The 26903-nt window shown below is 45.8% G+C and overlaps 2 protein-coding genes and 3 non-coding genes across 6 annotated transcripts; all 5 read left to right on the forward strand.

Annotated features, from left to right (window-relative positions):
- The first annotated feature begins 1120 nt into the window (after positions 1 to 1120).
- Positions 1121 to 11832, forward strand: SLC25A38 (solute carrier family 25 member 38). Its single transcript, XM_054020168.1, has 8 exons — positions 1121 to 1420; positions 2062 to 2138; positions 5089 to 5210; positions 6233 to 6317; positions 6903 to 7082; positions 8196 to 8364; positions 9127 to 9293; positions 10636 to 11832. The coding sequence occupies exons 2-8, from the start codon at positions 2070 to 2072 to the stop codon at positions 10756 to 10758; spliced, it is 915 nt and encodes a 304-aa protein (XP_053876143.1). The 5' UTR covers positions 1121 to 1420; positions 2062 to 2069; the 3' UTR covers positions 10759 to 11832.
- A 4887-nt stretch (positions 11833 to 16719) lies between these two features.
- On the forward strand, positions 16720 to 25616 carry RPSA (ribosomal protein SA). Of its 2 annotated transcripts, none has more exons than XM_054019528.1 (7): positions 16720 to 16805; positions 18845 to 19013; positions 21133 to 21251; positions 22873 to 23118; positions 24144 to 24272; positions 24487 to 24670; positions 25472 to 25616. In XM_054019528.1, the coding sequence occupies exons 2-7, from the start codon at positions 18881 to 18883 to the stop codon at positions 25564 to 25566; spliced, it is 906 nt and encodes a 301-aa protein (XP_053875503.1). In that variant the 5' UTR covers positions 16720 to 16805; positions 18845 to 18880; the 3' UTR covers positions 25567 to 25616. The 2 variants fall into 2 exon arrangements, with proteins under 2 accessions (XP_053875503.1, XP_053875504.1); XM_054019529.1 differs by having other exon boundaries at positions 25475 to 25616.
- On the forward strand, positions 20891 to 21050 carry LOC128833277 (small nucleolar RNA SNORA62/SNORA6 family). Its single transcript, XR_008444167.1, has one exon. It is a non-coding gene; the product is annotated as a small nucleolar RNA SNORA62/SNORA6 family (small nucleolar RNA).
- LOC128833278 (small nucleolar RNA SNORA62/SNORA6 family) lies at positions 22079 to 22235 on the forward strand. The gene has a single exon (XR_008444168.1). It is a non-coding gene; the product is annotated as a small nucleolar RNA SNORA62/SNORA6 family (small nucleolar RNA).
- LOC128833276 (small nucleolar RNA SNORA62/SNORA6 family) lies at positions 23314 to 23473 on the forward strand. The gene has a single exon (XR_008444166.1). It is a non-coding gene; the product is annotated as a small nucleolar RNA SNORA62/SNORA6 family (small nucleolar RNA).
- Positions 25617 to 26903: the final 1287 nt, after the last annotated feature.

Below are 26903 nucleotides of genomic sequence, written 5' to 3' on the forward strand. Positions count from 1 at the left end.
TCTTTAGGATGTTCCTTTTAACTAGTTAGCTTTATTATAGTACTTTTGGAAACTATTTTCTATTATGTTTTGATTTTATTTTCTGTATTACTTCTTATCAAGCACTTCGTTACAAGATCAAAGAAAAACAGCTCTTTGAGATTTGTATATTTTCCTTCACTTATAAATAAAATCAACCACCACCTTTCAAGAAGTTATTGTGACATCATTTGTTTCTTTACCAGCCTTCTAAAGGGCATCTCCTCTTTGTTGTGTTTGTAGAAGTACAGACTTCTTCTTAAAAACCAGTTAAAACTTCTCTATATAAAACCCAAATAAATCTACAGTTTAGCCTGCTTGTCTTCCTGCTGCCTTGGAACAAGTTGTGTAAAGGGGAAATTTCTTCCTAACGCTCAGCGGTAAGAGGTTGATTATGCCTTGAAGCATGAGGTTTGAGCAAGTTTAACATAGATTTGTTTTTACACTAGTAATGTGTGTGTGTGTGTGTGTGTGTGTATACACACACACACAACTCTGGACACTAATAAAACTATCCAAAAGACCTTATCCTTGATATTCCTGATTTTGTTCCATCATTCTGATTTCTTATGTTAAAGATCAGTGAGGCAGCCGTGTTAGTCACATGCATCTGATGAAGTGGATATTCACCCAAAAAAGCTTATGCTCCAATACATCTGTTAGTCTATAAGGTACCATAGGACGGTTTGTCGCTATGTTAAAGATGTGACTGAAGCTTCCTTTTGTAGCTGATGTAAAATACTCACATTTCTACAGTGCCTCACCCCCCTTTTCCTCATTAGCTTCTGCACAGAGTTCACAGAAGCTGTTGCTTAGAAATTTTTCAACTGAAAATTTATCCCAGCAAAAACTGGGGTTGCCTTAAAAACGATTTTTTTTTTCAGGAAAATGTAATGTTCAATTAATTTTTTAGTGTTATGGCAAATTTTGAAACAAAATTAAAACATTTTCTTTTGTTTTGTTAAATTGAATTTTTTTTGTCATACTTACTGCAGTACTCAGCGTTAACCGGCTGGTGTCATCCAAGTGCTATAGCAGGAGTGACTCCGGCATGGAGCGTGAAGCTGGCTTTGTCACGCCGGAAGCCGACTGGCTGCCAATACGCAGCTCCGGCTCAGGGATCTTACGTTGATTCAGAGGAGGCTGACATGACAGAGCTGTTATAACGACACTCTCCTGTATACACCCACCAACACAAGGAAGAGCAAAGCGAGCAACTTGGAAGCACACTGGGGGAAAAGACTAGCAATCTCGCGTTTCCTGGAAAGCAGAGTGCCAACTGTGAAGGCTAGCAGCCTGCATGCGGACTACTAACGAAAGCCCAGCCACTACCGTGTTAGGTGTTGCTATTGTGGAAATGCATATGTAATATCACACAAACTAGGATTCCTGGAGTTTAAAGGTGAATATAGCCATTTGTTTTGTTGTAAAATCTGACTTCGGAAAGGCCAGGTAAAGATTGGGAAGGAGCACTTGAGGAGATAAGCGTTTGGGTAACCCTCTGTGGGAAGTATTCTAAAACAAGAAGGATTTACAAGAATTTCAATACAAAGACTGTTAAAAAGGCAGACACCTCATGGGGGTGGAACTGCTTAATGGGGGAGGAAATAATCAGATGGGAAAGAAACTGCAAAGAGCAGAAAAGGCAGAGAAATCAAGGAACTTTGTGTGCGCGCGTGTGCTAAATATATATTTAAATAGCATGTTAACAAAGAGAGTAAAATAGTTCCCATTTTTCAGGGTAGTTTCTATTTTTCTGGCAAATCCGAAGTGCTTTGTTTTCCTGTGTTGCTCTTGAATTGCGGATGGGCCTTTTTTCTTTAAAAATATAATCACCAAATGTTACTTGAGTTTGGAATTAAGTGGCTCCTCCCAGATATGAAGAGGATTTATCAGAAATTATGATCACTTAAACTCTCACAAACCTTGTTTGCTTGCTGGCCCCTGTCAGACCCAGTTCTTTCCTATCTCCAGGAAGGAGCGGGTGGGAGAAACATCTGTTTAACTATTTATAAAACATCATCCCGTCATTTCTGTGTCCAGCTTCTTAAATGATCCAGAAAACGAGGCCTCCGCTACTCCAGTCTCAAGATGTAGGAGACAAGATGGAAACACTAATGGTAAGGAAATGGAAATGGGTGATGGGTGTGGTTTTGTTTGAATGCCACAATCCCTGGAATTAAAAAATCTGGAGAAGGGAAGGAATGACAGTGATGTCCTATCATCCTGAAAAACCCAGTGTATATTTATCCCTTCAAGAGGCAGCTTTGCATGCTTGTGTTGGGCATTGCAGGATTTTTCTAACTGGAAACTGAGCGAGTTCATGTAGAGAAATTCAGTCTTTTCAGTTCGGAAGAGATCACACTGGGGTTCGTTATTACAGGTTGCATGGCTTACAGTGGGAAGCAGTGCTGAGTGTTGTACGGTGTGTAGAGAGGGTATGAAATATGCAGTGTGATATGTGCAAGGCTGCACCATGACTGGAGTCAGAGAACTTGTGTGTCATATGGTGGAGTGCAATTGGTGTGCCTGGTACTGGGATGCAGTAGGAGAATTGCATGGCATACAGAAAGGGGCAGTGCAGAGCAGTGGAGGTTGTATAGCAATGAGTTACAATACCACGGGGAGTATATGGTATATAATGGGGATAAGTCCAATGAAATGTCTTGTAGAGGCTGCATGGCACATGGTGAGGCTTTGAAGCATACTGATAATGTATTGGGGATTGCAAGGTATAGCATGGATGGGAATGCAGCGTAGGGGAAGGATGTGCTGTTAGTCGAGTGTCAGTATATGGGGAGGATTGTGTGGTACTGCATGATGCACAGGACAGTGCACTAGGAGATCAGAGGGGAGGCTGCATGGTACAGGCTGGAGGGTAACGCAGCATACATAGATGGGTGCAGGGGGGTGGTGAATGGTACCAGGGCCGTGCAGTGTAGTGTGGGACTGCAGGAGCAGAGGAGGGTGCGGGGCATTTAAGGATTGTCGCAGTGTGTATGGCGGGGTGCTACAGGCTGTCCTGGGGCGCTCTGAACCGCATAGCAGAACGCAGCCCGGCCTGGAGCGAGCCTGGCATGTAGCGGCAGCCGCCTCTCCCGCTCAGACCGGGGGGGAAGAGTTAACAGAACTCTGGTCCCACCCTTCTCCTGATTGGCTGGAGCGCTCCCACCGTCATTGGCTGGCTTCGGAGGCGTGCCTCTGACATCACTGCCTTTGCCGGCCTCTGCCGTAAATGTCCGGGACGGGCCCGCAAGTGGCAATGAGGAGAGTCATTGTGTGGCTGGGGGCGGAGCCTGTGAAATTACGGCTGCTCCAGGTCTGCGATCCTAGCCCTTCTCCCAAGCTAAGCAGGGCTAGGCTGGGCCGGGACGTGGATGGGAGACCCCAGTCCTCTGCCGTGATCTTCTGCCAGGACCAGCCGGGCATGTTCCTGTCCTGGCTAAGCGGAGTGGGTGGGTCTGTATTTGGCGGGGAGAATCCCTTTGCTCTCTTCCAGTGCCTTGTGCTGGGCCACACTGGGGGTACGGGAAAACCAGGTCCTTAAGGGACCTCAAGTGCATGGTGTGTAGTCTTTTTCCTTTCCCCACAAAAGAGCTAGTAGTTACCGTAATGCCTCGGCTAGGCCACTGCCAAGACAGAATGGGGGAAAGCTTATTGTTTATGTCTGTACTTCATTTAATACTCTAATGATGATCATGCTTGGGAGCTTCACATGGGAGTCTGGTGATATCCATTAGTGAGAGAGAGATGTGCTAAACTAAATATTAGAAACCACTTGGATATAAAAGACTTCTTATTATAGCTAAACACACGTCAAGAGAAGCTGAAAACATGAACGCTAGTCATGAGGTTCTCTGGTGTATCCGGCAGCGTTATGTTAGTAGGATGTGTTCTCTGACATGGCTCTGTGCGGAGGGCACAGGAGCTCTTTGTTTCTTGGGAATCATGTGAGGTGGTTTTATTTAAAGTAAGCCTGTGGCTTATGCTTAAGTCCTGTTTGGATCAGGAAAGAACCTGCCTCAGGAGCAAGATTTGGAGCTGAAGGAGTAGGGTGAGGAGAAAGAGAGGAAAATTAATTAACTCTGCATTTCCGCAGTCTTTCAATCTTCTGCTGAGAAGACATTGTACTTTGCTTTGAGCACATCTCAACACCCTCCAAGTAACTCCTCACTTTTTAGCATCTGTTTGGTAGAGCAAGAATTATTTTTGGATTTCTCTAGCCTGATGTGTATTCTGTATTTTGCATTGCAGCTGTCCCTTTCATCTGTGTAGATTGAGGTCTATAAAATCATGAATGGTGTGGAGAAAGTAAATAAGGAAGTGTTATTTACTCCTTCTCATAACAGAAGAACTAGGGGTCACCAAATGAAATTAATAGGCAGCAGGTTTAAAAACAAATAAAAGGAAGTATTTTTTCACACAATGCACAGTCAGTCTGTGGAACTCCTTGCCAGAGGATGTTGTGAAGGCCAAGACTATAACAAGGTTTAAAAAAAAAGGAAAAACTAGATAAATTCATGGTCCATCAATGGCTATTAGCCAGGATGGGCAGGGATGGTGTCAATATCCTCTGTCTGCCAGAAGTTGGGAATGGGTGACAGGGAATGGATCACTTTGTGATTACCTGTTCATTCCCTCTATGGCATCTGGCATTGGCCACTGTCAGAGGACAGGACACTGGGCTGGATGGCCCTTTGGTCTGACCCAGCGTGGCCACTATTATGTTCTTATGCCAATACATGCTTTTATTCTGTTCTGTCTGTTCAGGTCCTTATACTGCACCCTCCACTGTAGTATATGAGTATACAACAGTGAAGAGGAAATCCATGAAGATAAATTAAAAAGAACTTGTAACACCTTTCACACAATGTTTATGTACGCACTTCAGAAGGTTTTAGGCAACTATTCCTGCACACTGAATTGCTACTGCTCAGTGTTCATCCACCAAATGCTTCCCCCTGTCTTCAGAAATCACCCACAGACCTAGTGAATACTCATCTCCTCCTGCGCTGTTTCCGGTTAAGTCTTCATATAAGACTTTTTTTAAAGCCAGGACTTCTCTTTCAGATGCATCCAGTGCTAAAGGCTTTTGTGTGTGGTTCCATCAGTGGGACTTGCTCCACCCTTCTCTTCCAGCCCCTAGATCTGCTTAAAACCCGGCTGCAGACCCTGCAGCCTTCCATCAATGGGTAAGTGCTCGAAGCTTCTGTTATCCGAGGGGAGTGAGTGGGTGAGGGGGAAGTGGTGTGTCTCACTTTCTTGCTGGCCAGGCCCTGGAGTTGAGGGCAGGATCTCAGTTAGGTCTTGCTAACAGTTGGGCAGGCAGAGGAGAGAGAAGAGCTTTATGGAATGGGGTATGTGTGTGGGAGGGGAGGTACTTTGAAGGAGCCTACAAAGTGAAAGATGGTAGTGAGACCCTATTCTCATGAGTCTACCCTAGTGATATTCAGCCATAGCATTGAGAGGTATATAGCTGAGAGTGCTGCATTCATTCTTGAAGCAGCTGTCTTAGGTAGGCCCATGTGGTTTCACTGATGCCCACCATGCTTTGGAAAATCCCATATGACTGCTACATACCTTTACCCCATGGAGAACTGGGGTGTCAATATCTAATCAACCTCCTCCTCTTGCTTGATATATTCATCCATGACCCCATCCACTGTTAATCTACTGTCGCTCCGGTGGTGATGAACTATGATGTCACTAATAATAGACTCTGATATCATAATTGCTTCCATAGTGGTGATGCTAACTATGCTGTCAAAATCCATAGATAACCCCAGTGGGAGTGATTGTGGCATTGTAAACCATGGATGGAGGCAGAATTGAATGAACAAAGAAGAATATGGGGGGAAGGATAGCTCAGTGGTTTGAGCATTGGTCTGCTAAACCCAGGGTTGTGAATTCAATCCTTGAGGGGGCCACTTAGGGATCTGGGGCAAAATCAGTATTTGGTCCTGCTAGTGAAGGCAGGGGGCTGGACTTAATGACTTTTCAAGGTCCCTTCCAGTTCTAGGAGATAGGATATCTCCATTTATTTAACAGGCTGAATAGAGAGAGCAAGCTTCTAAAGGTGCTATAGCTAGTACACAGGTACATCTCTGGAGCGCTCTGGGTGGGTGAGGGAGGACTAGAGCAGGGCTGTAGGGTTTGTCCCATGGAGTAACAGCTGCAGTATATCTATGTAATTCTTTTCTTGTTTTCCTTCTAGGTCAGGTCATGTTGGGATGGCAGCTTTGTTCATTAGGGTTATTCGCACTGAAAGCCTCCTAGGGCTCTGGAAAGGGGTCTCACCAGTAAGTGATTATTTTAACCCTGACTTTTTCTTACCTAGCATGTGTTAGTAAGTATGGTTTAGAATTTTAAAGGTATTTAAATGTTGCTCCGCTCAGTGTTGCAAGGCCAAAGTGACTTAGATGTCTGTCCTATTTTCAAAAGTGACTTAGGCACTTAAGGGCCTAAGGGCAGTGGGTCTAAGGTTCCTAAGTGCCCAAGTCAATTTTGAAGCTGGGAGGTAGTTGTCTATGTTACTTAGGCCATGCAACGCTGACGGGAAGCCGTGTCTAATAAATATCTATAAAAATCTCAGCCTATATATCTGTAATGACTGGTGCACCGGCCTAAGCCTGTTTCAGTTCCTGAATGTGCATGTAATTGGTGACGGAGTCTTTGGGTGAAATCTTGGCCCCATTAAAGTCAATAGCAAAACTCTGACTTCAGTGGAGTCATGATTTTACCCTAAACCTCTTCTCCTTTCTTCAGAGTACCAGCTCTTTCTTTTCAGTGACCCGACCCAGGGCCTGAAGCTTCCCAGCCGGTTTAACGCTCCCTTTTTTAGTGTTCTGTAGTGTGTTTTCTCTCCATTTTTCACTCTTCTGCAGTCCTTCGCAAGATGCATCCCTGGGGTCGGGATTTACTTCAGCACCTTGTACAAGATGAAGCAGTACTTTTTCTCGGACCGCTCCCCCACAGCCCTAGAGTCTGTCTTTCTGGGCGTTAGCTCCCGTACAGTAGCAGGGGTTTGCATGTTGCCCATAACCGTGGTGAAGACACGATATGAGGTGAGTGTCACAATTTTCATACTTCTAGAACTTTCTGACGTGTTGTGTTGTGGTTTCATACCCTCTCCTATAGCACAAAAAATTCGTCTGTCTTGGGTATCAGGGACTGAGAAACTGAGATCCTATATACTGCTTCTATACTGCGTAAGGTGCTTAAATGCTGCAATGATGGGTATGGTTTGAAACCTAGATGGACTGAAAAATTCTCCACGCTCACACACCTGGGGCAAGTAACTTCTATATTTTACTTGCTCAGCAAGAAATAATATTTTTATCATCATCATCATGGCAGAAGTGGGGGAGAGTGGCTGTATCTTGGGCTGTTAACACTCTTGCAAGGCTGGTCTGTAATATCTAGTAATTGTATGGTGTATATTTATATTATATATGTTAGTTCCATTTCACAGATCTGCCATGCAGGAGATAAAGTTCAAATTCACTTCCTCACCTCTTGCGTCCTTGGTGGGGATTGCTGGGGAGGCACCATGCTTAGCCCTGCGAGGAGACTGGGGTTGAATCTTCCAGCCAGTGGAAGTGGATGGAGTTGGAGAAGTAAATTGCTATAGAAAAAGTAGCTAATAAAATATCAGTGCTAAAGTGTGTGGGAAGCTCTGTTGCTGATAATGTAGCAAGACAGTCACTCTCTGGCTCTGCTGTGATGTCACTGGAATAGTTCTTATGTCATAGAATATCAGGGGTGGAAGGGACCTTAGGGGGTCATCTAGTCCAACCCCCTGCTCAAAGCAGGACTAATCCCCAGACAGATTTTTGCCCCAGATCCCTAAATGGCCCCCTCAAGGATTGAACTCACAACCCTGGGTTTAGAAGGCCAATGCTCAAACCACTGAGCTATCCCTCCCCTCTCATCTCATCTTGTGTATATACTTAAAAATATACTGTAACTACAATATATGATTGACCTTGGGAAAAGAGAAATCTGGCTGGTTGCCCTTGTGGTGGTGTATTTGAAGCATTTAGGAGTCAGAGGTAAGTGTTAACCCTTTTGTGTGTAGAGAGGTGATTTCACTTCAAGGCTTGCTCAGTAATGATGTCCCAGCACAAGGGACCCTATATCTGACATGTAGGTAAACCGTTTTTGTGTGTCCTCTGCAGAGTGGGAAGTATGGCTATGAGAGTGTGTATGGAGCTGTGAGGAATATCTATCGGACAGAAGGGGCCCGGGGCTTGTTCTGTGGGCTGACTGCAACACTCCTGCGTGATGCACCCTTTTCCGGCATCTATTTGATGTTCTACACCCAGACCAAAAAAATTATACCTCAGGGTAAGGCTGAATGTGGATGTAATAACACAGAATGTGGTTCTTCTCACTCCCAGCATCCTTTCCTTTCTGTCCACATGCTTTACTTTGGCCTTTTTCTGATTAAATCAATCCCTTGTAGGGCTAAGATGGGGCATTAGTGTTCCACCTGTAGAGAACTGGATGTTCATGTTCTGGAGGAGTCTTACATGAAAATGACCTGGGCCTCACGTTGGTGCTCAGGGGACTCTGGTCTAGATTGCACATAGAATGCATCATGCTTCATGGTGATCTGGTGTTTGCCTATGAGCAAAGTATGAGACAGATACTTCAGGGATGCAGTTACCAAGCCAGGGGTACTGTGAGTTGGGGATGAGGAGTTGGCAGAGCTGTGTGTGGGGAAAACTTACTCAGCACCTGACATTGCCAGTTGCTCATTTTCATGCACATTGTATAGTTCCCCAACACTTCTGCCATCTCTGCTAAATTGAGACTTGCTTGATTTTGGTGTGAGAGCCTTCTCCTCTGCAGCTTCTGCCCTCTAAAACAGCCTTTCTTTAGCTCTGTGTGTCTAAAAATTCAGTCCCAATGGAAGTGATTTGTTTAGCCAAAATTAGCATTGGTGTGTCTATTTGCTAATCTCCTTTGAAACGTCTCTTCCTCAGTTATCTACTTTATAATTTGGTAACTATTTAGTTTGGGATACAACTTCTAAGAAAGTCACTATCTACAGAACAGAATTGTACTGTATTACGTCTGACTAAGCTGTGTCTTGCTTCATTCCAGACCAGTTTGATCCAGCGCTCAGCCCCTTAGTGAACTTCAGCTGTGGAATCTTTGCTGGAATCCTGGCTTCATTGGCGACACAGCCTGCTGATGTAATCAAAACCCACATGCAGCTGACACCTGAAAAATACCGCTGGACGGGGCAGGCCATTGCCTTAATCTTCAAGGTGAGGCTGAGAGGATTGTGTGAATGTAACTTCAGTTCTGGTCACTTCACCAGAGATGCAGATTTGATAAGAAGGTTCTCGCCTTCATCTCTAAAGCAGACCTTCAAATGAGTATTCCTAGGTATATACCACTGTGAACGCAGTGTAGCTTCTGAAATGCTTCCTCTGTGTTATGCTATGGGAGACTGAACTTTTCACCTCTTGGTCACTGGTTCACATACAGTCTGGGTCAGTAGTGACTGAAGTTACTCCCATCTGATGACTGGTTGGTGGTCTGAATCCAGTTCCCATGGGGCAGATATCCACATCAGTCTCCTTGGGAACAGACAGCTCCCAACACGCTACTGTTGTTTCTTGCTCCTTCTGAGCGGTATGAAAATTAATGCGCTAGATAGTTAACTTCACCACCACCTGGTTATTCCTGGTGCTCCACCCTCCTTTACCTATGTACACAGGACAAATCCCTTGGAAAAGCAAACACACTCTCTCTAGCTGAGCATGGGGAGTGAGTGAATAAAAAGAGGATGACTGTCATACACATTTGGGCATGTTACATTCACCCCTCACACGTAATCTAACTTGTATCCTGAGCCATCGTATGACTAGAGGTTTCACTTCACCTTTCTTCACTCCATTATAGAGCACTTTTACCCTTAGACTGTTGTTAATTGAATGTACTTACTGATTTCACTTCAATTGTGTTAGCAAATAACCTTGCAGGATCTGTTTGTACCCAGTCCTGGGCTGCTGGAATCCATGGCTTATCACTGTAGTACTCCTGTGATTGCCAGACTGAGGCAGAAGGATTTTTGTAATATGCTGCTTTATAAACACAAGCTTCAAGGATAAATGGGATATAAAACAATTATCTGTCCTTTGAACATTAGCAAGAAGTGCCTTACCACCTTACTTTCACCCCTGGCAATTCTGTAGATATTAACTGACACAAAATTCTGAAGTGAGGCTGGTGACTATATTAAGTGACCTGAAGTGGTTTGTTTCTTGTCTTGTTTGTTTGTTTGTCTGGACAGAGGTGGGGGTTTCCCTCCATGCCCTGTGGTTCCCCTCCCTCTTCTTACTGTTCTGTACTGTGCCTCATGGTATAGCAGCTGTCCAGTAACTGCTGTTCCTTCATCAGCCGGAGTCGCTGCAGTTGAGTGATGCTAGAGATCCCTTCTCTGTGGCTGTCCCTCTGGCTGAGTGCTGTGTGAGCATGGATTTCTCAGGCACTAGGGACTAGTACAGAATGTATTTCAGTGCAGCCATGGATTATGCCATCCAGTAGAAGTCTAAGAATTACATGAAGTGACACAGCTGGTGTTTGTTTTGTCTCCTCCTGTAGGACTATGGACTGGTTGGCTTTTTCCGTGGCGGCGTCCCCCGTGCCCTGCGGCGCACTCTGATGGCAGCGATGGCATGGACTTTATATGAGCAGATGATGGCAAAAATGGGGCTGAAATCCTGAAGGGCTCTTAGAGGAGGAGACCAGCCTAAGCCCTTCTCCTGCTCAGCTGGTGAGATGCAATTTCCCAGTTCTGCGCGGGTGGATCTTTGTTCCACCGTGGTAGAGCGATAACGATTTCTGATCCAGAGACTATGCTGCAAAACATGCCCTCTCTGATACAAATGCAGGTAGGAGAGAGAAGGTTTTGACCTTGCATCTTCAGAGTAAAGCATTCCAGGAGGACCGTATCATTCAACTTCCTTGGAAGATGGGAGGGTTTCAGTGTCCTACGAACTACATGGTTACGGTAAAGACTGAAGAAAGAAACCCCTTTAGAATAGTCCTATGTGCCCTGAGAAGCCTTTGCACAGAAGCTAGCTGAGGCATTTGGGGAAGAAGTGATTGGACTTGGACTACAGAACTCTGCAACTTTCTACCGTGGTGGCCTGGGATTGTAGACTGGGCACACCAGGTGCCATCTGACACTCGTCCTGTTATGTCAGTGTATTTTGCTTCTGCACCCATGGGGAAGGCATAGAGGAGAATGCTACGAGGGGCACCATGTAACCATTTGTTTCAGAGTTTGCTTAATGTATTAGAGTGAGAAAGGGGGAAATGTGTATCTGAAAGGTATGCTGGGAAATGCAGTCTTACCATACCTTGCACAGTAGCTTTGATGATGAATAATGTAGCTGGGAACCTAACTGACATCTCCGTTGTGGCTTGCAGCAAAGGGCTTTACGCCTCTTCCCTTGTGCTTTAGGTTGTATTTCCCACTGCATGACCCAATGTCTTGGAAGAAGACATTTTCCACTGGCTTTATTCTTTGTCTACAGGCATTTGTTATGCCTACCCACATGACTACCATGGCAGGGCAAAAGCACTGACTGTCTTGAAATATGACTTAGCTAAGAGAGATGGAAGGCCAGAAAAAGGACTTGAGAAATGGAGTCTCTTTTTGAAACTCCATTTGCAGCCTTTCTATACCAGCTGTTTTTCTTGCACTGTTTAAATTGAGCTGTAGCTTTGGACCATTATCCAGGCTTAACTCCAAAGGATGTAAATGCGTCTGTAATAAAACATATCATGCGAGAAGGTTGTATTCTACACCGTCATTTACATTTGTGGCTGCAAAATGGACTAGCATCTCCTTTCTCCCCAAGGGAGGGAGGGGAATGTTTTGGTCTTAGTTTCAGTGCCTGTCTCTTTTTTAAAACACTAGGACACCTAAGAAACAGATGGAAAACAAACTCCCTAGTGTGGGGGGTGGGGGATGAGGCGAGACAGCTCAATTGACTTCCATGGGGACCATTTCTACTAAAGCAATGAGGACAAACAGCCCTGTGGGGAAACTGCAGGAGAGGCACAGTCAGGTTACGTCTACATGGCAAAACAACAACAAAAAACCACCACAGCGAATCTGAGCCCAGCTGAAGTGATGTAGGCTTGTGTTCTGGGGCTAAAAATAGCTGTGTAGGCATTTGGGCTTGGTCTCCTGGAGCCTGGGCTCTGAGACGCTTCCCGGGCTATTTTTAGCCCTATAGCCATAAGCCTGAGTCAGTAACCTGAGCTCTGAGACTTGGTGCTGCAGTGGGTTTTTGTTGTTGTTTTGGTTTGGTTTTTTTGCTTCCTAAGCAGGTGCACCCCAGAAGAATCGCATAGTATTGCTCTCAAAGGAGTTGTTGAGAACTTTCATTATTATTCTCGTAGCTTCAGTCATGGAGCAGGACCCCATTGTGCCAGATGTTGTATAAACAGAACCAAACCATAGCTCCTGCCCCAAAAAGCTTCCCGTCTGTGTAAGGGGAGGAGCGCATTTCCCCTTCATTGCCCCTAGCTTTGAGCACTTGCTTAAGTGTGTGTACCGTGCGCTATCTCCAGTAAACATTTATAGCAAGAAAAACACTTGATTATTTAAGCTGACTGCCCTTGCAGCGAGGAGAGAGCCTAGATACTGACTGAAGGGCACACAGGAGCCTCTATTGCTTGAGGAAGCCCGCTGCTCAGGGGATGCTGCCAAAAACATTAACTCCCTGCTACAGCTGATATCTGCCACTCCTGTGAAATCGGTCTCCTAGGAGCATGACTGGGCCCGTTGCAGACACCTTATCTGCTGAGTATCAGAGGGGGAGCCGTGCTGGTCTGAATCTGTAAAAAGCAACAGAGGGTCCTGTGGCACCTTTAAGACTAACAGAAGTATTGGAGCATAAGCTTTTGTGGGTGAATGCCCACTTCATCAGACGCAAGTCTTGCGTCTGATGAAGTGGGCATTCACCCATGAAAGCTTATGCTCCAATACTTCTGTTAGTCTTAAAGGTGCCACAGGACCTTCTGTTGCTTATCTGCTGAGACATTCATGTTCCAGGATTGGGGAGGGAGGGCTATAGAAGCAGGAGTTATTTTCTGATGGCATCTCGTGTGCCTCCTTGGACAGAGAGGCCTGGTTGTTAGCAGATTTCTCTGGCACGGAATCAGGGCACAGGAGTTGTACTACTATTGTGCACAGCCTCCCCGCTCCCCACCAAGTTGGTAAATTCTGCTACTACTAAGCTCCACATCTGGCAAGACATAAAGCACGTTCGTATTTAAGCTGCTGAAGGCTCTAGCCTTTAGAGGCAACACTAGATGGAATCCCTAACTTGGCAGTCATGGGAGGAGAGGAAGGTAACTGCTCTGTTAATGTTATTGGCCTTCATAGGAAACCAGCTGCAGACCCACTTTGCCAGGCTCCCTGTGGAAATTATTAATCCCCAGGCACTTTTCAAAGAGAATGTGCGAAAGTGTTCGGGGCCTTGTTCTACACTGTTCGGGGTCCTGCATAGTCATTCACATCAATGCCAAGGAGGGTGTGGGGGAAATGCTCCCCTTAGGATGGATATTCACTGTGCACAGGTGGAAATGACTACACAAGTGCAAGACCCCCAGAGTGCTAGGTGGTGAACAAACCAAACAAAAAAGTCCCTGCCATGAAGAGCGTCCAATCTAGTGCCCCTAGGTTTGAGCACAAGATGCAAGGCAGCACAGGAATCGGGACGTTGAGCTCAGTTTAAAAAAAAAAAAAAAAAGTTCTGGTGCCCCAAGCTGTGTGTAACCTCCTGCTAAGCAGCTAACAGCTAATGCATGGGTTTATACCATCACTCCCCTTCTTCAACCCCTCTTACAGAACTGAAGCCTGAAATGTACTGTACAAACCCCAATTCTGGCTCCTTACCCTTTGAAAGTAATCTAACTTCATGGATTGGAAGCTCCACAGCTATTATTTTTTGTGGGGTGTAGAATTGAAGCTCTCAGGGAAGGAATGATAGCCCGCCATTTACTTTTGGTGTGTGTGTGTGTGGGGTATTACAATGGAACCTGCTTACGGTGAAATTTTTTTTTGTAAGTCTGATTTTACTACAAATGTTGTAAGTGGAATTACCAGGAGAAACCTGTAGATCGTAAAAGCACGAACATGTGCTACTATGGTATAAAAGTCCGCAGCCTTCTGCTTTTCATGATTCAATTCCCATGTGTACTACAGAGAGCCCCATTGATTCTAGATTCTGCCTACGTTAGGCCCTTAAAAGTGGTTCCAGCCCTACCTAGGGTGACCAGATGTCCTGATTTTATAGGGACAGTACTGATTTTTGGGTCTTTTTCTTATATAGGCTCCTATTACCCCCCCCCCCCCCCCCCCCGTCCTGATTTTTCACATTTGCTGTCTGGTTACCGTAGGCCTACCTCCCCATCTCCACACAATGTGCTCTACTAACCTAGCTCTGCTAGTGCTGTCACAAAAGGAAGAGATTTTTGTAGGGCTCAGCATCAGCCATGGATCAGAAGGATCATGGGGTGGAGTCAACAGTTGGACTCTTATCTGCTACACACAGCTGCTGCTTGTTGAGGTTCAAACCCTTGCCTAATGTAGAAATAGACCAGAGGAAAAAGTGGCAGGTCAAGGTAATTCCGAAGCACAAAGTCACCTTCAGGCTATGGAAAGATCATTCTAATGTCCCTGGCCTCGGGCTGTGTGCATCTAAAACCAACACCTGTGATAGAAGGGCTAAGGAGAAGGACAACATCTAACTAGCACAGTAAAAGCAAGGCTGTTGCAGGATTCAACTACTCTATGCTTGCTGTGTGAATTATAAAACCATTATTTTTATACCGCCCTAAAGGCTGCTTGTCAGTACAAGCATTGTAAGACAGATCCCAGCCTTGAAGAGTTTACAATCAAAAACAGAAAACACAGACTAGGAGCAGGGAAAAAGGCAGTAACATCTTAAACTCTTCCCCAATTGCTGTAATATATTTTCACCCATTGTCTCATTGTGTCCTCATTTCTATATATATGGGGGGGGGAGGGGGGGTGTTAGTTCTTAAGTGCTTCAAATCAGGGCCTTTCCTTTTGTGTATTGTACAATGCCTATATCTACTTTTATAAACTCCTTAATATCAGAACATTATACTTAATACTGCTGTGAAGATTATGAAAGGATTTGTAAATTACTATGGAATAACCTCTGGTTATACAAAATTATACATCTCTACCCGCATACACATCACAGGTAGTAGGTATTGCACAGAGCTGTGGGGCTTTTTGAACTCCAGAGTCTCATTTCCCTAGCCAATCCTTTAGCTATGGGGGCTGTGCCCCGGGGCCCCGGCCAACTAAGGGGGCCCAGTTAGACAAACACCTGTTAGGGATGGTCTAGGTGTACTCAGTCCTGCCTCAGTCCCTTCCAGCCTTTCACTTCTATATCGGGCCCTACCAATTTCACGGACGATGAAATAAGCCCTTCCTCATGAAATCCATATCCCCATGCTGCTGGGAGCGCCCCAAGCAGGAGCTCCTAGCAACTAGTCTGAGCTGGGCTGTGGAGGGACAAAACTTATCCTTCCCCTGCACGGCTGCTCTCAGTGGGGAGATCAGACCCACTTCCGGTGCAGCAGCCCTGGAGTTGGGCTCGGGGCTTCCACACTGTGGCTCCAACTGGGTCTTGGGGCTTCAGCCCCATGGTCCAGCCTGGGTTTGGGGCTTCTGCTCCCCGTGGCTCTAGCTGGGGCTCAGGACACCTGGGCTTGGGGCTTCTGCTTCCTGTGGCTGGAGCCAGGGATTAGGGTGGGTGGGCTCTGGGCTTCTGCTGGGGATCTGGGTGCCCATTTTTCTGGGGGTCCCCCAAATTGGCCAGGCCCCTGGGCACAAGCCCTGTGGGCCCATACGTTAATCTGCCACTCGCTGGGACTAGCAGCTAGGAGCCCCCGCCTGGGGCACTCCCAGCAGCAGGGCAGTTCGGGCCCCCCTCCGCCTCTGGGAACCTCCTCCAGCTGCAGGAAGCTCCATGGCTGTTGCCTTCAGATCCCAGCCCTGAAGGCAGTGCAGAAGAGGGTGGCAATCCTGTGACATCCCTGCCCCATGATACCCTTTCAGGTCGGGACCCCTCCCCCACCCCATTACAGTTGCTTCATGTTTACAAGCTCTTCTCCGCAACCAGGAGGGCTGGGACCCTTACTGGTATGGGGTGTGAAAGCTGAGGGTCTGGGCAGAAGGAAGGACTCCAGCAGCTGGGGCTTGGGGATAATATGGTGGGAGCTGGCAGCAGTGTGGGAGGGAGGATGGGGGGTGTGATTTACACTAGAGGAGAGATGGCCACGTGTTTGCTCTAGGCCCCATCCCAGGCCTGCCTCACCCTGCCCCCAGAGCCCTCCTACAGCTTAGCGCCCCGGGCACGCCTGGCTCACAGCCCTCCCTAAGCAAGGCCCAAGGCCCGGCCCGCTCCGGGCTCGCCCAGCCCAGCCCAGCCGCATTAGGCCGGGGATCCTCAGCACTCGCGGCTCTGCTGCCACCTGCCGGCTGCTGCCCGGCACAGACGCCGAGGCTGAGGGCCATTCCCACGTGACCGCTGCTAAGTCCCCGGGCCTTCCTCCCGCCCCTTAGGAACCAGATGACCTTCAACCCGTTGCCTCACTTCCGACTACGTAGCTGCCGCTAATTGGCCGAGGGGACTATATAAATTCACGTCACTTCCCGCGGCCTCCCTCTTTCTCTCTTTGAGCCTAACGTGGTCTCCATACGGCGTTGTCACCGGGTGGGTCCTGCGGGGGCGCAGCGGGGCGGGAGCCGGCCGGGGGGACCGTCCGCGCGGGGGGTGGGGATCGGGAAGCTTCTGGGCCGGTTTCGGGACCGCTCGGTGCCGGGGGGGGGAGGTTCGGGAAGTGTCGGGGCCGGCTCCGGGATTCCGCCGCTCCCCCCCGCCCCCGGCAAGCTCGCATGGGCCCGTCTCGGGCAATCGAGGCCTTCCGCGAACCCCGCCGGCCGTGCGGCTCCCGCCACGCGCGCTGCTCTCGCGCATTCTCTCCCCCCCCCCCCCACACGCTGGCGAGGGGATGTTGGGCGTCGCTGCTGCTGTTTCGGGAAGCGGCGGCGGCGCGCTGAGCACAGCCGCTGCGAGCCCCGTGTTGTGCGCGGGTGGGATCGGGGGGGGGGGGGCGCTCGTTTAGGATTAGCTCAGCTGCACTGTGTGTAATTTAAGCAAAAGCCGAAGGAGTCACTGATGGCAGAATGGGCAGGTTCCTTTTCTGTCTCCTTTTAACTGCGGGTTTTCACTCACACCTTACTTACATCGCACCCCCACGCTAGGGGTTGTCACGTAGGATTGGACGGGGCCTCAAGAAGTCAAGCCCTGTACTGTGGCAGGACCAAATAAATCTAGACCACTGGCTCTCTCAGCAAATTTTTGGTGGCCCCAGTATGTGGACACTAACTCCTGCTAGTGGCTGCTCTTGACAATTTTCCCTAAATAATTTATTTGTTTTTCCTAAAGCTAATTATGCGGTTCATAGTCATTTATTTATGTTGGTGTTTTTTTGCAAATACAATAAAAATAATGTACTGTCTATTTCTTTACTGAGCCTAAACAGTATAGAAATACAAAAGTGCTTTGCATGTTCTCCTCTTTTTTGTTTGTTTTGCTTTTATGATTGTGTGTTTTTTAGTAGGGCTGTCAAGCGATTAAAAAATTATTTGCAATTAATCGTACTGTTAATAGAATACCATTTATTTAAATATTTTTGGATGTCTACATTTTCAAATATGTTGATTCCAGTTACAACACAGAATACAAAGTGTACAGTGCTCACTTTCTATTTATTTTTGATTACATGTAATTTGCACTCCAAAAACAGAGTATTTTTCAGTTCAGCTCATACAAGTACTGTAGTGCAATCTTTTTATTCTGAAAATTGAACTTACAACTGTAAAATTATGTACAAAAAACTACATTCAAAAATAAAACAATGTGAAAGTTGAGAGCCAGCGAGTCCACTCAGTCTTACTTCTTCAGCCAATTGCTAAGACAAACGAGTTTGTTTATATTTGGAGGAGATAATGTTGCCTGCTTCTTATTTATAATGTCACCCCAAAAGTGAGGACAGGCATTCTCATGGCACATTTGTAGCTGGCATTGCAAGATATTTACCTGCCGGATGGGGCATATGAATGTTTAACATTTCATGCTTAAACTACCATTCCAGAGGACATGCTTCCATGTTGATGATGCTTTTAAAAAAAAAAAAAAAAAAAAAAAAAACGTTAATGTGACTGAACTCCTTGGGGGAGAATTGTATGTCCTCTGCTCAGTTTTACCCACAATGTTTTCACGTTGGAGTGTTGCTCTTTGAACACTTCTGAAAGCATGCACCACAGTTAGGTAACAAAAAACATCTACATTTGTAAGTTGCACTTTCACGATATATTGCACAAAGTACTCATGTGAGGTGAATTGAAAAATACTATATTATCATTTTTACAGTGTAAATATTTGTAAACATACACTTTGATTGCAGTTACAACACAGAATACAGTATATGAAAATGTAAAATAACATCTGAAATATTTAATACATTTAAATTGGTATTCTGTTGTTAAGGGTGCAATTAATCGACAGTCCTACTTTAGACTTTTCAGCTGCAAGAAAAGTCCCTGGTGACTGCATGTGATCTAGACCATCCCTAACATGTTTGTACAAACTGTTGTAAACCTCCAGTGACTAGGATTCCCCAATGTTCTGTTACTTCACACAATTACTTGAGTAAGTTTGTGATAGAGTGAACTGATTTGTTGTTCCAGGTTCCCTGCCGTTACTTTAAAAGGGGAACTTTCACAATGTCCGGAGGTCTCGATGTCCTGCAGATGAAGGAGGAGGATGTCCTCAAATTCCTCGCTGCAGGAACCCACTTGGGAGGCACCAATCTAGACTTTCAGATGGAACAGTACATCTACAAAAGGAAAAGTGATGGTAAGTACTTGGCAGTGCTTTAGGACTTATAATGGATGTTTAGTAGCAGCAACTGGCAATGGTGTTTAACAGGGTTACATAAGAATGACTGTACTGGGTCAGACAAGGTCCATCTAGCCCAGTAGCCTGTGTTCTGACAGTGGCCAATGCCAGCTGCTTCAGAGGGAATGAACAGAATGGGTAACCAAGTGATTCATCCCGTCACCCGTTCATAGCTAAGTGTTACCCTTGAAGAATCAACTCAGCTGAGCTGGGCTCTGTATCATCTTATGCAACATTGAGTACCTAGAGCAGGGGTGGGCAAACTACGGCCTGCGGGTCACATCTGGCCTGTCAGGCCATTTAATCCAGTCCTCAGCTCCCACCGGGAGAGGGTGGGGGTTTTGCCCTGCTCCAGCACTCAAGCTGTGGAGTGGGGTTAGAGGCTTGCCCCACTCTGTGCGGCTCCTAGGAAGCAGCTGGCATGACCCCCTTCTGGCTCCTATGTAGTATGTGGAGGCGCGGCCAGGCGGCTCTGTGCGCTGCCCCCATAGTTCCCATTGGCCACGGTTCCCAGACAATGGGAGCTACAGGGGTGGTGCCTGCAGACATGGTAACGCCGCCTGGCTGTGCCCCGGAGCCGGAGGGTGGATATGCTTCCAGGAGTTGCTCTGGACCACGCTCAACGCAAGCCTGCATCTCTGAGCCCCCTCTGCACCCCAATCCGCTGCCACTGCCCTGATCCCCCTCCCATCCTCCAAACCCCTCGATCCCAGCTGAGAGCCCCCTCTTGTACCCCAAGGTCCTCAGCCACACCCCAGAGCCTGCGCCCCCAGTCAAAGCAATCATCCTCCGTGCCCAGCAGCCTGCCCCATCCCTGAGCCCCCTCCTGCTCTTTGCACCCATTGGTCCCAGCCTGGAGTCTTCTCTTGCACCCCAAACCCCTCAGCCCCACCCCAGAGCCTGCACCCCACCCCAGAGCCTGCTCCTGCACCCTGAGCTCCTCATTTCTGGCCCCACCCCAGAGCTTGCACCCCCAGCTCTGACCCCCTCTCACACCCTGACCCCCAATTTTGTGAACATTCATGGCCTGCCATACAATTTCCATACCTGGATGTGGCCCTCAGGCCAAAAAGTTTGCCTACCCCTGACATGTATATTTGACTGAAAGTTAACCTGCAAAGCATATCTTAAAACTTGGGTTTGTACCTCTTCTGGTTTATGATGCACATAAACTTTCACAAACCTTTATTTGCTGCTTATGGTTTTACCTTAGAAATAGTCTAGTGTAACCTGATTATGCTGGAAGATAATCTGGAAGGTTTTAGGGATGTTTAACAAAGGCGTCCTTTAGCCAAAATACTAATCAATGCAGCAGTTAAATAGATGCTAACAAAAACAGTCTGACTCCATATCCTGTCCCTTCTAAGTTGTTCAGCTTTATCATTTTAGGTAGGTATGATGTCAAAATCCCAGGCCTCCACCTATACCTCAAAAAGGGCAAATAAAGACCCAAGTGTAGTTTTTTCTCTTGCAAATCACAAACCAATAGAATTTACCAAGTATCTTTTTTTCCTTACTATATTATCTCTCAACACAAAGATGTGCCAAATGTGCAGGAATGGCTTGAATAGAGCTGGTCAAAAATGGGGGGGGAGGGGGGGGAGTGTTGTGTAGGATTTTTAAATTTGGAACTGGTTTTTGAAAATCAAAACTTGAGTTTTTGTCAATCTTTGCCCCAGCTATAGTGTTGATCCAAAAATGCTTTCTTTGTCAAATTGTTAAATCAATGACGGAACTGAAATTCAGAAAATTTCTACAGCTCTGGGTTTGAATAACACAATTGCTTTGTGCATATGTGGTGATTCATTGTTTTATTTTCCTCGTTATAAGTCTGAACTGCACACTGTTAAAGCTCAGAGATTAGGCCAGTTTCTGACCAATGACCTCTTGAGTGTCGGAAGTGTGCTACAGTGAATTGCATGGCAGGATATTCGCTAACACCAGGAGAGGTGTTCCCTCCGTGACTGGGGTTTGATAGTAATCGCTGCCACATGACAATCTAGTTACACAAAAGTGCAGCTCCAATGAGAGCTTATACTTGTTGGTTATTGATTGTGGATGCTGATGTTAACATTAGGTATTTACATCATCAATCTGAAGAGGACTTGGGAGAAGCTCCTATTAGCAGCCCGTGCCATCGTTGCCATTGAAAACCCAGCTGATGTGAGCGTCATCTCTTCCAGAAATACTGGACAGGTATGGACCTTATTCATGGGGCGCAAAGCCTGTTTTTGTAGGGTCATGCTCACTGAGCATATGTTGCATGCAGGGCTGTGACACTAGGTAAATGGAAGCAGGTGACCCGAAATCTAATGCTTATTTTGGGCATAGACTCTTTGCATTTGGGGCTTGAAGTATGTGAGTGTCCATTTTCAGCAAATTTCACACATACACAGAAGCTTCAGAGCTGTATGTTCTGCAGATACAAGTTAAATAGTTCATAGTGTGCTGTTCTGTTCCTTTAGAGCAAGTGTCTTGGATGTGAGGGGCTAGGTGATGGTAACTACAGATTAGTGACTAAATCACTTGTTTTAGATGGGTTCTCATGCATTCTAATTGTGCATATTTCTTCTTTCTTCACTTCTTGTAATCTTGGGGGAAAACCTGCTCCTGCATTATACATCCCTTTTGGAGGCCTGGTATTGCAGCTGTCACTTTTCCCAAGTCCCTTGGGAGTCGGTCAACATTGCACTTTGGTAGGGGTTGTTGCTGAATGAGATGGTGTCTAGGTTTCCTGCATTGCAGTGCTTTCACATTTTATTTTAATAATAAACTCTTTATAGGACCTACTTTCATTCTCCAAATCTAGAGATGCTGCCATAACAGCAGTGATGATACAGCAGGGAATTTACCCTTCAAATTAAGTCCAGCCTAGCCACTGTTGGCTTTTGCCTCTCTGCACTGGTAGAGATGGGCCAAAGTGTGGGTTCAAATTCATAGTGCCATGATAGGTAGGTCTTGTATAGGTCTAAGATGTAAGCAGAAGACTTTCAGGTTATGAATGGATTTTGTTGTATACTTCACCTGCAACCTGTTAAAACTTGGCTGACTCTAGTTTCTTGCCAATGACCTCTCAATTGCCAAAAGTGTGCTACAGTGGAGCAGCATGGCAGGATGTTTGCTAAGACCAGAAGATGGTCTCTCCATGACTGGAGTTTGATGGCAATCACTGCCACATGCCAGCCTAATTGAGAGATCTGATGGGCTTAAAGAATGTTTCAATAAATTCAATCTGGTGGTATATTCCTGAGACATTGACACAGGTAAATTTAACTGTTTTTTTCACCTGTGATTAAAGTTTTGCTGCAGCCAGATATGGGAAGTTGAAATACTGTGTAGAAATTTGGGGAGAAATATTTTGCTCTTTCTTCCATTTCCTTCCACCCTCACCCTGTATTTGTTGCAAGAGGATCAGTGTAAATACAGAGGCTAGGTAAATGGTAAAGCTAGATTAGTGACATTTCAGAGAAAAAATTTTTTTAAGTAGAGTTAAGGCCTCTGCGGAGTCACATATGCTTAGCATTAGGAAATGGTCCCATGTTTTCCACAGTCCTGGGCTGGCTGCTTATTTCACTGACAGATGGGGCTTTACTCCATTTCAGTCTTGCGGAGCTGGGAATAATTGTGAACCTGTCTACAGTTCCATTCTGTTTCATGCCAGAGCTGAGTTGCCAGAGGAGTTCAGTCAGATAACAGAAATTAAAATAGAAAGAGGATGATTCAAAAATACATATCCTCTTTGATTGCCACAGTACCATGATAGAGAGATTGTTGATCCAGCTGTCTGACCCTGGTTTTGTTTGTACTCCCCTGATAGCGTGCTGTTCTGAAGTTTGCTGCTGCCACCGGCTCTACACCAATTGCTGGACGTTTCACCCCTGGTACCTTCACAAATCAGATCCAGGCTGCCTTCCGTGAGCCGCGCCTTTTGGTGGTTACAGATCCCCGGGCTGATCATCAGCCATTGACTGAGGCATCTTACGTTAACATCCCAACCATTGCTCTCTGCAACACAGACTCCCCACTGCGCTATGTGGATATTGCTATTCCATGCAATAATAAGGTAATTGCTCTAGTATTCAGTGCTTCTCCCTTTGGCACTCACTCTAGATCCATGGTATGGAAACCTTAGTATGCACTCTTTCAAAACCCTTTCTGCAGAGAAGGGCTAGAAAGTATTGGCATATCTAATTTGGTAACAACCAGTTAAAGCCTTTGGCATGGTGTGGGAGGAGAGATTGTGTGAAGGAGGGATTGAACTGCACACTGTTAGAGCTTGGAGCTGAGGTCAGTTTCTGGCCAATGAACTCTCGAGTGTAGGACGTGTGCTACAGTAACCATGGCAGGATTTTTCGCTAACGCCACAAGGGCCTTTGTGGTCCAATGAGTGGAGTTTGATAGTGATTCTTGCAACATTTCTGAAATGTGAGAGAAAAGTGCAGCACCAAGATGAGTCTTCCAGCTGATGAAATTGCTCTGGAATACATCTGCGCTTCTTTGGCGCTAACCCACTGGTGAGGTTTAAGGGGGCAAGAGTCTAGGATGTTGCTTAGACCCTTACCTCTGAAATTTGTTCATACCCAAGTCAAAACTTGAACATATTCAGAATATGCTGTAAATTGTCTATTTGGTCAGACTTTCCTAGCTATGTCAGTTCAGTTACCCCATAAACATACTACTCATATCTGTATTCTTAAAATCTTGATGCTTATGGGGTGCCTGTGGGGTCTGACACAAGGATGACACACTCACTGAGCCATGTACAGTACACCCAGGTGTTAGTGATTGATCCATACTAATGTCTGCCTTAAATCGTACAACTGTTTGTTTCTACATGCATGTGGTCTTTTCACTGTTGATCTGAAAAGTGAGCAGTGCCCCAAAGAGTTGCCTTTATCTTTGAAGGACCTTCAGGAAGGGTTTGAGGGGGAAAACAAGCATTAGTCTGTTCCAAGAGCTTGTGCTTTTAAGAGGTTTGGACTTGGTGTGTACATTTTGTGCTCTTCTTTTATAGATTTCAGCTATGTATATATCTTTTTTTAAAGGACTGGTTTTGAACCAAAGGTTAGACACCAGTTTGTGTTTCAGGGGGCCCATTCAGTGGGTCTGATGTGGTGGATGCTTGCCCGTGAGGTCCTGCGTATGCGTGGCACCATCTCCCGTGAACACCCATGGGAGGTCATGCCTGACCTCTACTTCTACAGAGATCCTGAGGAGGTAAAAACTTCTGGATTGGGTTGGGAGTGTGCATGTAGGGGAGGGTATGGAAACAACCTTACGGGTCACTTGAGGGCAGTTTCATCTGTAATACAATCACTAAAATAGTTAGAACCTCACTTTAACCTCAATTTTAAATTGTCTTCAATCAGTGCAAGTTAGCTAATGTAGGAATGGACTCCCTCTGAGAGTCTCACCATCTTGTATCTGGTAGATTGAAAAGGAGGAGCAGGCTGCAGCTGAGAAGGCAGTTACCAAGGAGGAGTTCCAGGGAGAATGGACAGCCCCAGCACCTGAATTCACTGCTGCTGCTGCTGCTCCTGCCCCTCAGCCTGAGGTGGCAGATTGGTCTGAGGGGGTGCAGGTACCATCCGTGCCAATCCAGCCATTCCCAACTGGTGAGTTTTTGAGAAATGTTGGAAGGAAAAACTGATGGCAGATATAGAAGCTCTTATGGGGGGGATTTTTTTTAAAGACCTGACTTGGTGATAGTCAACGGTATGAAACTTTGGAGATGCACATAGAGCTGTGACTAGCTTTCATGTGCATTGAGTGAATTTCCTCAGATTTTCATTAGAGTGCAGTTCCATAGTATTTGCCAAACATTTCCTGCAGATGTCCTCTGGTTAGCATGGTTGAGTATTGGGGAAGTATTTTTTGTATTCATCTAGGAAATTTGTATAGATTTTCCTGTCTTAAGAGCCTAAAGGTATGTCTACACTGCACCATTGTTGCCGAAACTTTTGTCTTTCGCGGGTACTTAAAGCCCCCCACAAAAGACACAAGTTTTGCCAATGCAAGCAGCAGTGTGAACGCGACTTTGTCAGCAGGAGCGCTCTCCTGCCGACAGCTTATGCTGCTCATGGGGTTGGAAGTATTTTGTCGGCAAAAGTGCCAACAAAATACTGCAAAAGAGCATTCACGCACACTGACTCTTAGTGACAAGGCTGTGTCGACACAGCCTTGTCACTGAAGGCTGCATGGTGTAGACAAGCCCTTAACCTTTAGATAGGTGCTTCTTAGTGGTCACAAATTGTTTTCCAATGAGATACACGAACAGTCGACCACACTTTTGTTTCCATAAGTGTTCTTGCCTATTCAAATGCATGATTAGATATGCATGTGAAACTAGTTAATAGGTGCACAGGACGTGAGTACAATTGCTGTAGAAGTTCCTGATAGTCACTTTATTATTTCAGAAGATTGGAGTGCCCAGCCTGCCACTGAAGACTGGTCTGCAGCTCCCACAGCACAGGCCACTGAGTGGGTTGGGACTGCCACTGAATGGTCTTAACTTCAATACAAGTACAATGAAAGAGAAGTAAATAAAAGATCTGTTTCTTACACCTTGCTTTTCTGGTCCTCCTTTCTGGTATATTTATATTGGTGTTTTCTGAAATCTCAGTTTACTTTCCAGTTAGTTTCCTTAGACATAAGCAAACTTGATGGGGCACTTGCCAAGATTTGGGATGCCCAAGATGTAACCTATAATTTTTACTTTGTAAAGTCTTATTTGTGCTTTTCAGAAACAAATGCTTCATAGAGCTTGTTCTGATCAGAAAAGTATTTGTGCATGGGGAACGTTGTACATAACTGGTGTTCAAATAGCTACTCGCTTGACATGTTAAGAGGATGGGGTTTTCTACACCTAGATCACCTGTTTTATGGTGGGACTGAAGACTCTTTATCTATAGTTAGTGATAGGCATTTTGGACTGTTGGTACCGTAGGTTTAAAATGTACTGTTGGAAAGGTGCCCAGAAATTATGGAGATGTTTCAGACACTAAGTCCACTTTAAAAGGCAGCAATTGAGATCTTCCACTTGAGGAATCATCCTCTCATGAATTATTTTGTATACATCTAGGGTAACTTCCTATGAGAACTTCACTGCCTTACAGGGAATACTTAATGCAAATTTAATATTATAAAATGCATATTTAGAGTTTCTATCCCATGAGCAATCTTCATCTTCAATTTGGGAATGTGTGTGTGGACTTGCAGCATGACCTGCAGAACTGCTTCAGGCCTGAGCTGCCATCTGTAGAGTTTTGCCAAGAGCACAATAGGAGCCACTCAGGGGAAAGCCAGGGAGTATAAAGAAATCTTGAGGCCTGAAGTGCTCCCAGATCCTTCATGGCAAGAGAAGCCAGACCATGAGACCCCCTTTCCCCAAAGGGGAAGAGGGACAGAAGAACTCCATAGAAAGCAGTTGCCCCAATCCACTCCTAGGGTGATATTAAGGGTCTTCAGACCTTCCAAGACAACAGTTTGGGGAAGAGTAAAGACTTGCTTCCAGGCCCCTCACTTAAGATCTCCAGCAACTGTCAGCTCAAGTTTCCCTTTCTGATCGCTCTATAGATCATCATGAAGCAGAGACTCACAGTACAGGAAGTCTCATAACCGGTAGCTTGTTATACATAGGCAAAAAATGCAGCTGTGAAAGGAAATAGAGAAGTCAGAGTACTTCAGAAGGACAAAGGGGGAAGTTCAATCACGTTAATTGGCTTTGGTTCCATTACAGGCAACTGGCTATGATAATAGCCAACAAGTAAATGTATGTTTGGGCACTGATTTGACTTTCCTTTAGGCTGGTGTAAGTGACTAATGGATCTGTAAAACAAGCAATATAGA

Source organism: Malaclemys terrapin, chromosome 2 (assembly GCF_027887155.1).
Source record: "Malaclemys terrapin pileata isolate rMalTer1 chromosome 2, rMalTer1.hap1, whole genome shotgun sequence".
NCBI classification, from domain to species: domain Eukaryota; kingdom Metazoa; phylum Chordata; order Testudines; family Emydidae; genus Malaclemys; species Malaclemys terrapin.

Coding starts and splice junctions, on each gene's coding strand:
- SLC25A38 (XM_054020168.1), top strand. CDS start 2,070: ATGATCCAGAAAACGAGGCCTCCGCTACTCCAGTCTCAAGATGTAGGA. Junction 5,211..6,232: donor CTGCAGCCTTCCATCAATGG/GTAAGTGCTCGA, acceptor TTTTCCTTCTAG/GTCAGGTCATGTTGGGATGG. Junction 7,083..8,195: donor TGGTGAAGACACGATATGAG/GTGAGTGTCACA, acceptor TGTCCTCTGCAG/AGTGGGAAGTATGGCTATGA.
- RPSA (XM_054019528.1), top strand. CDS start 18,881: ATGTCCGGAGGTCTCGATGTCCTGCAGATGAAGGAGGAGGATGTCCTC. Junction 23,119..24,143: donor CTATTCCATGCAATAATAAG/GTAATTGCTCTA, acceptor TTTGTGTTTCAG/GGGGCCCATTCAGTGGGTCT. Junction 24,273..24,486: donor TCTACAGAGATCCTGAGGAG/GTAAAAACTTCT, acceptor TGTATCTGGTAG/ATTGAAAAGGAGGAGCAGGC.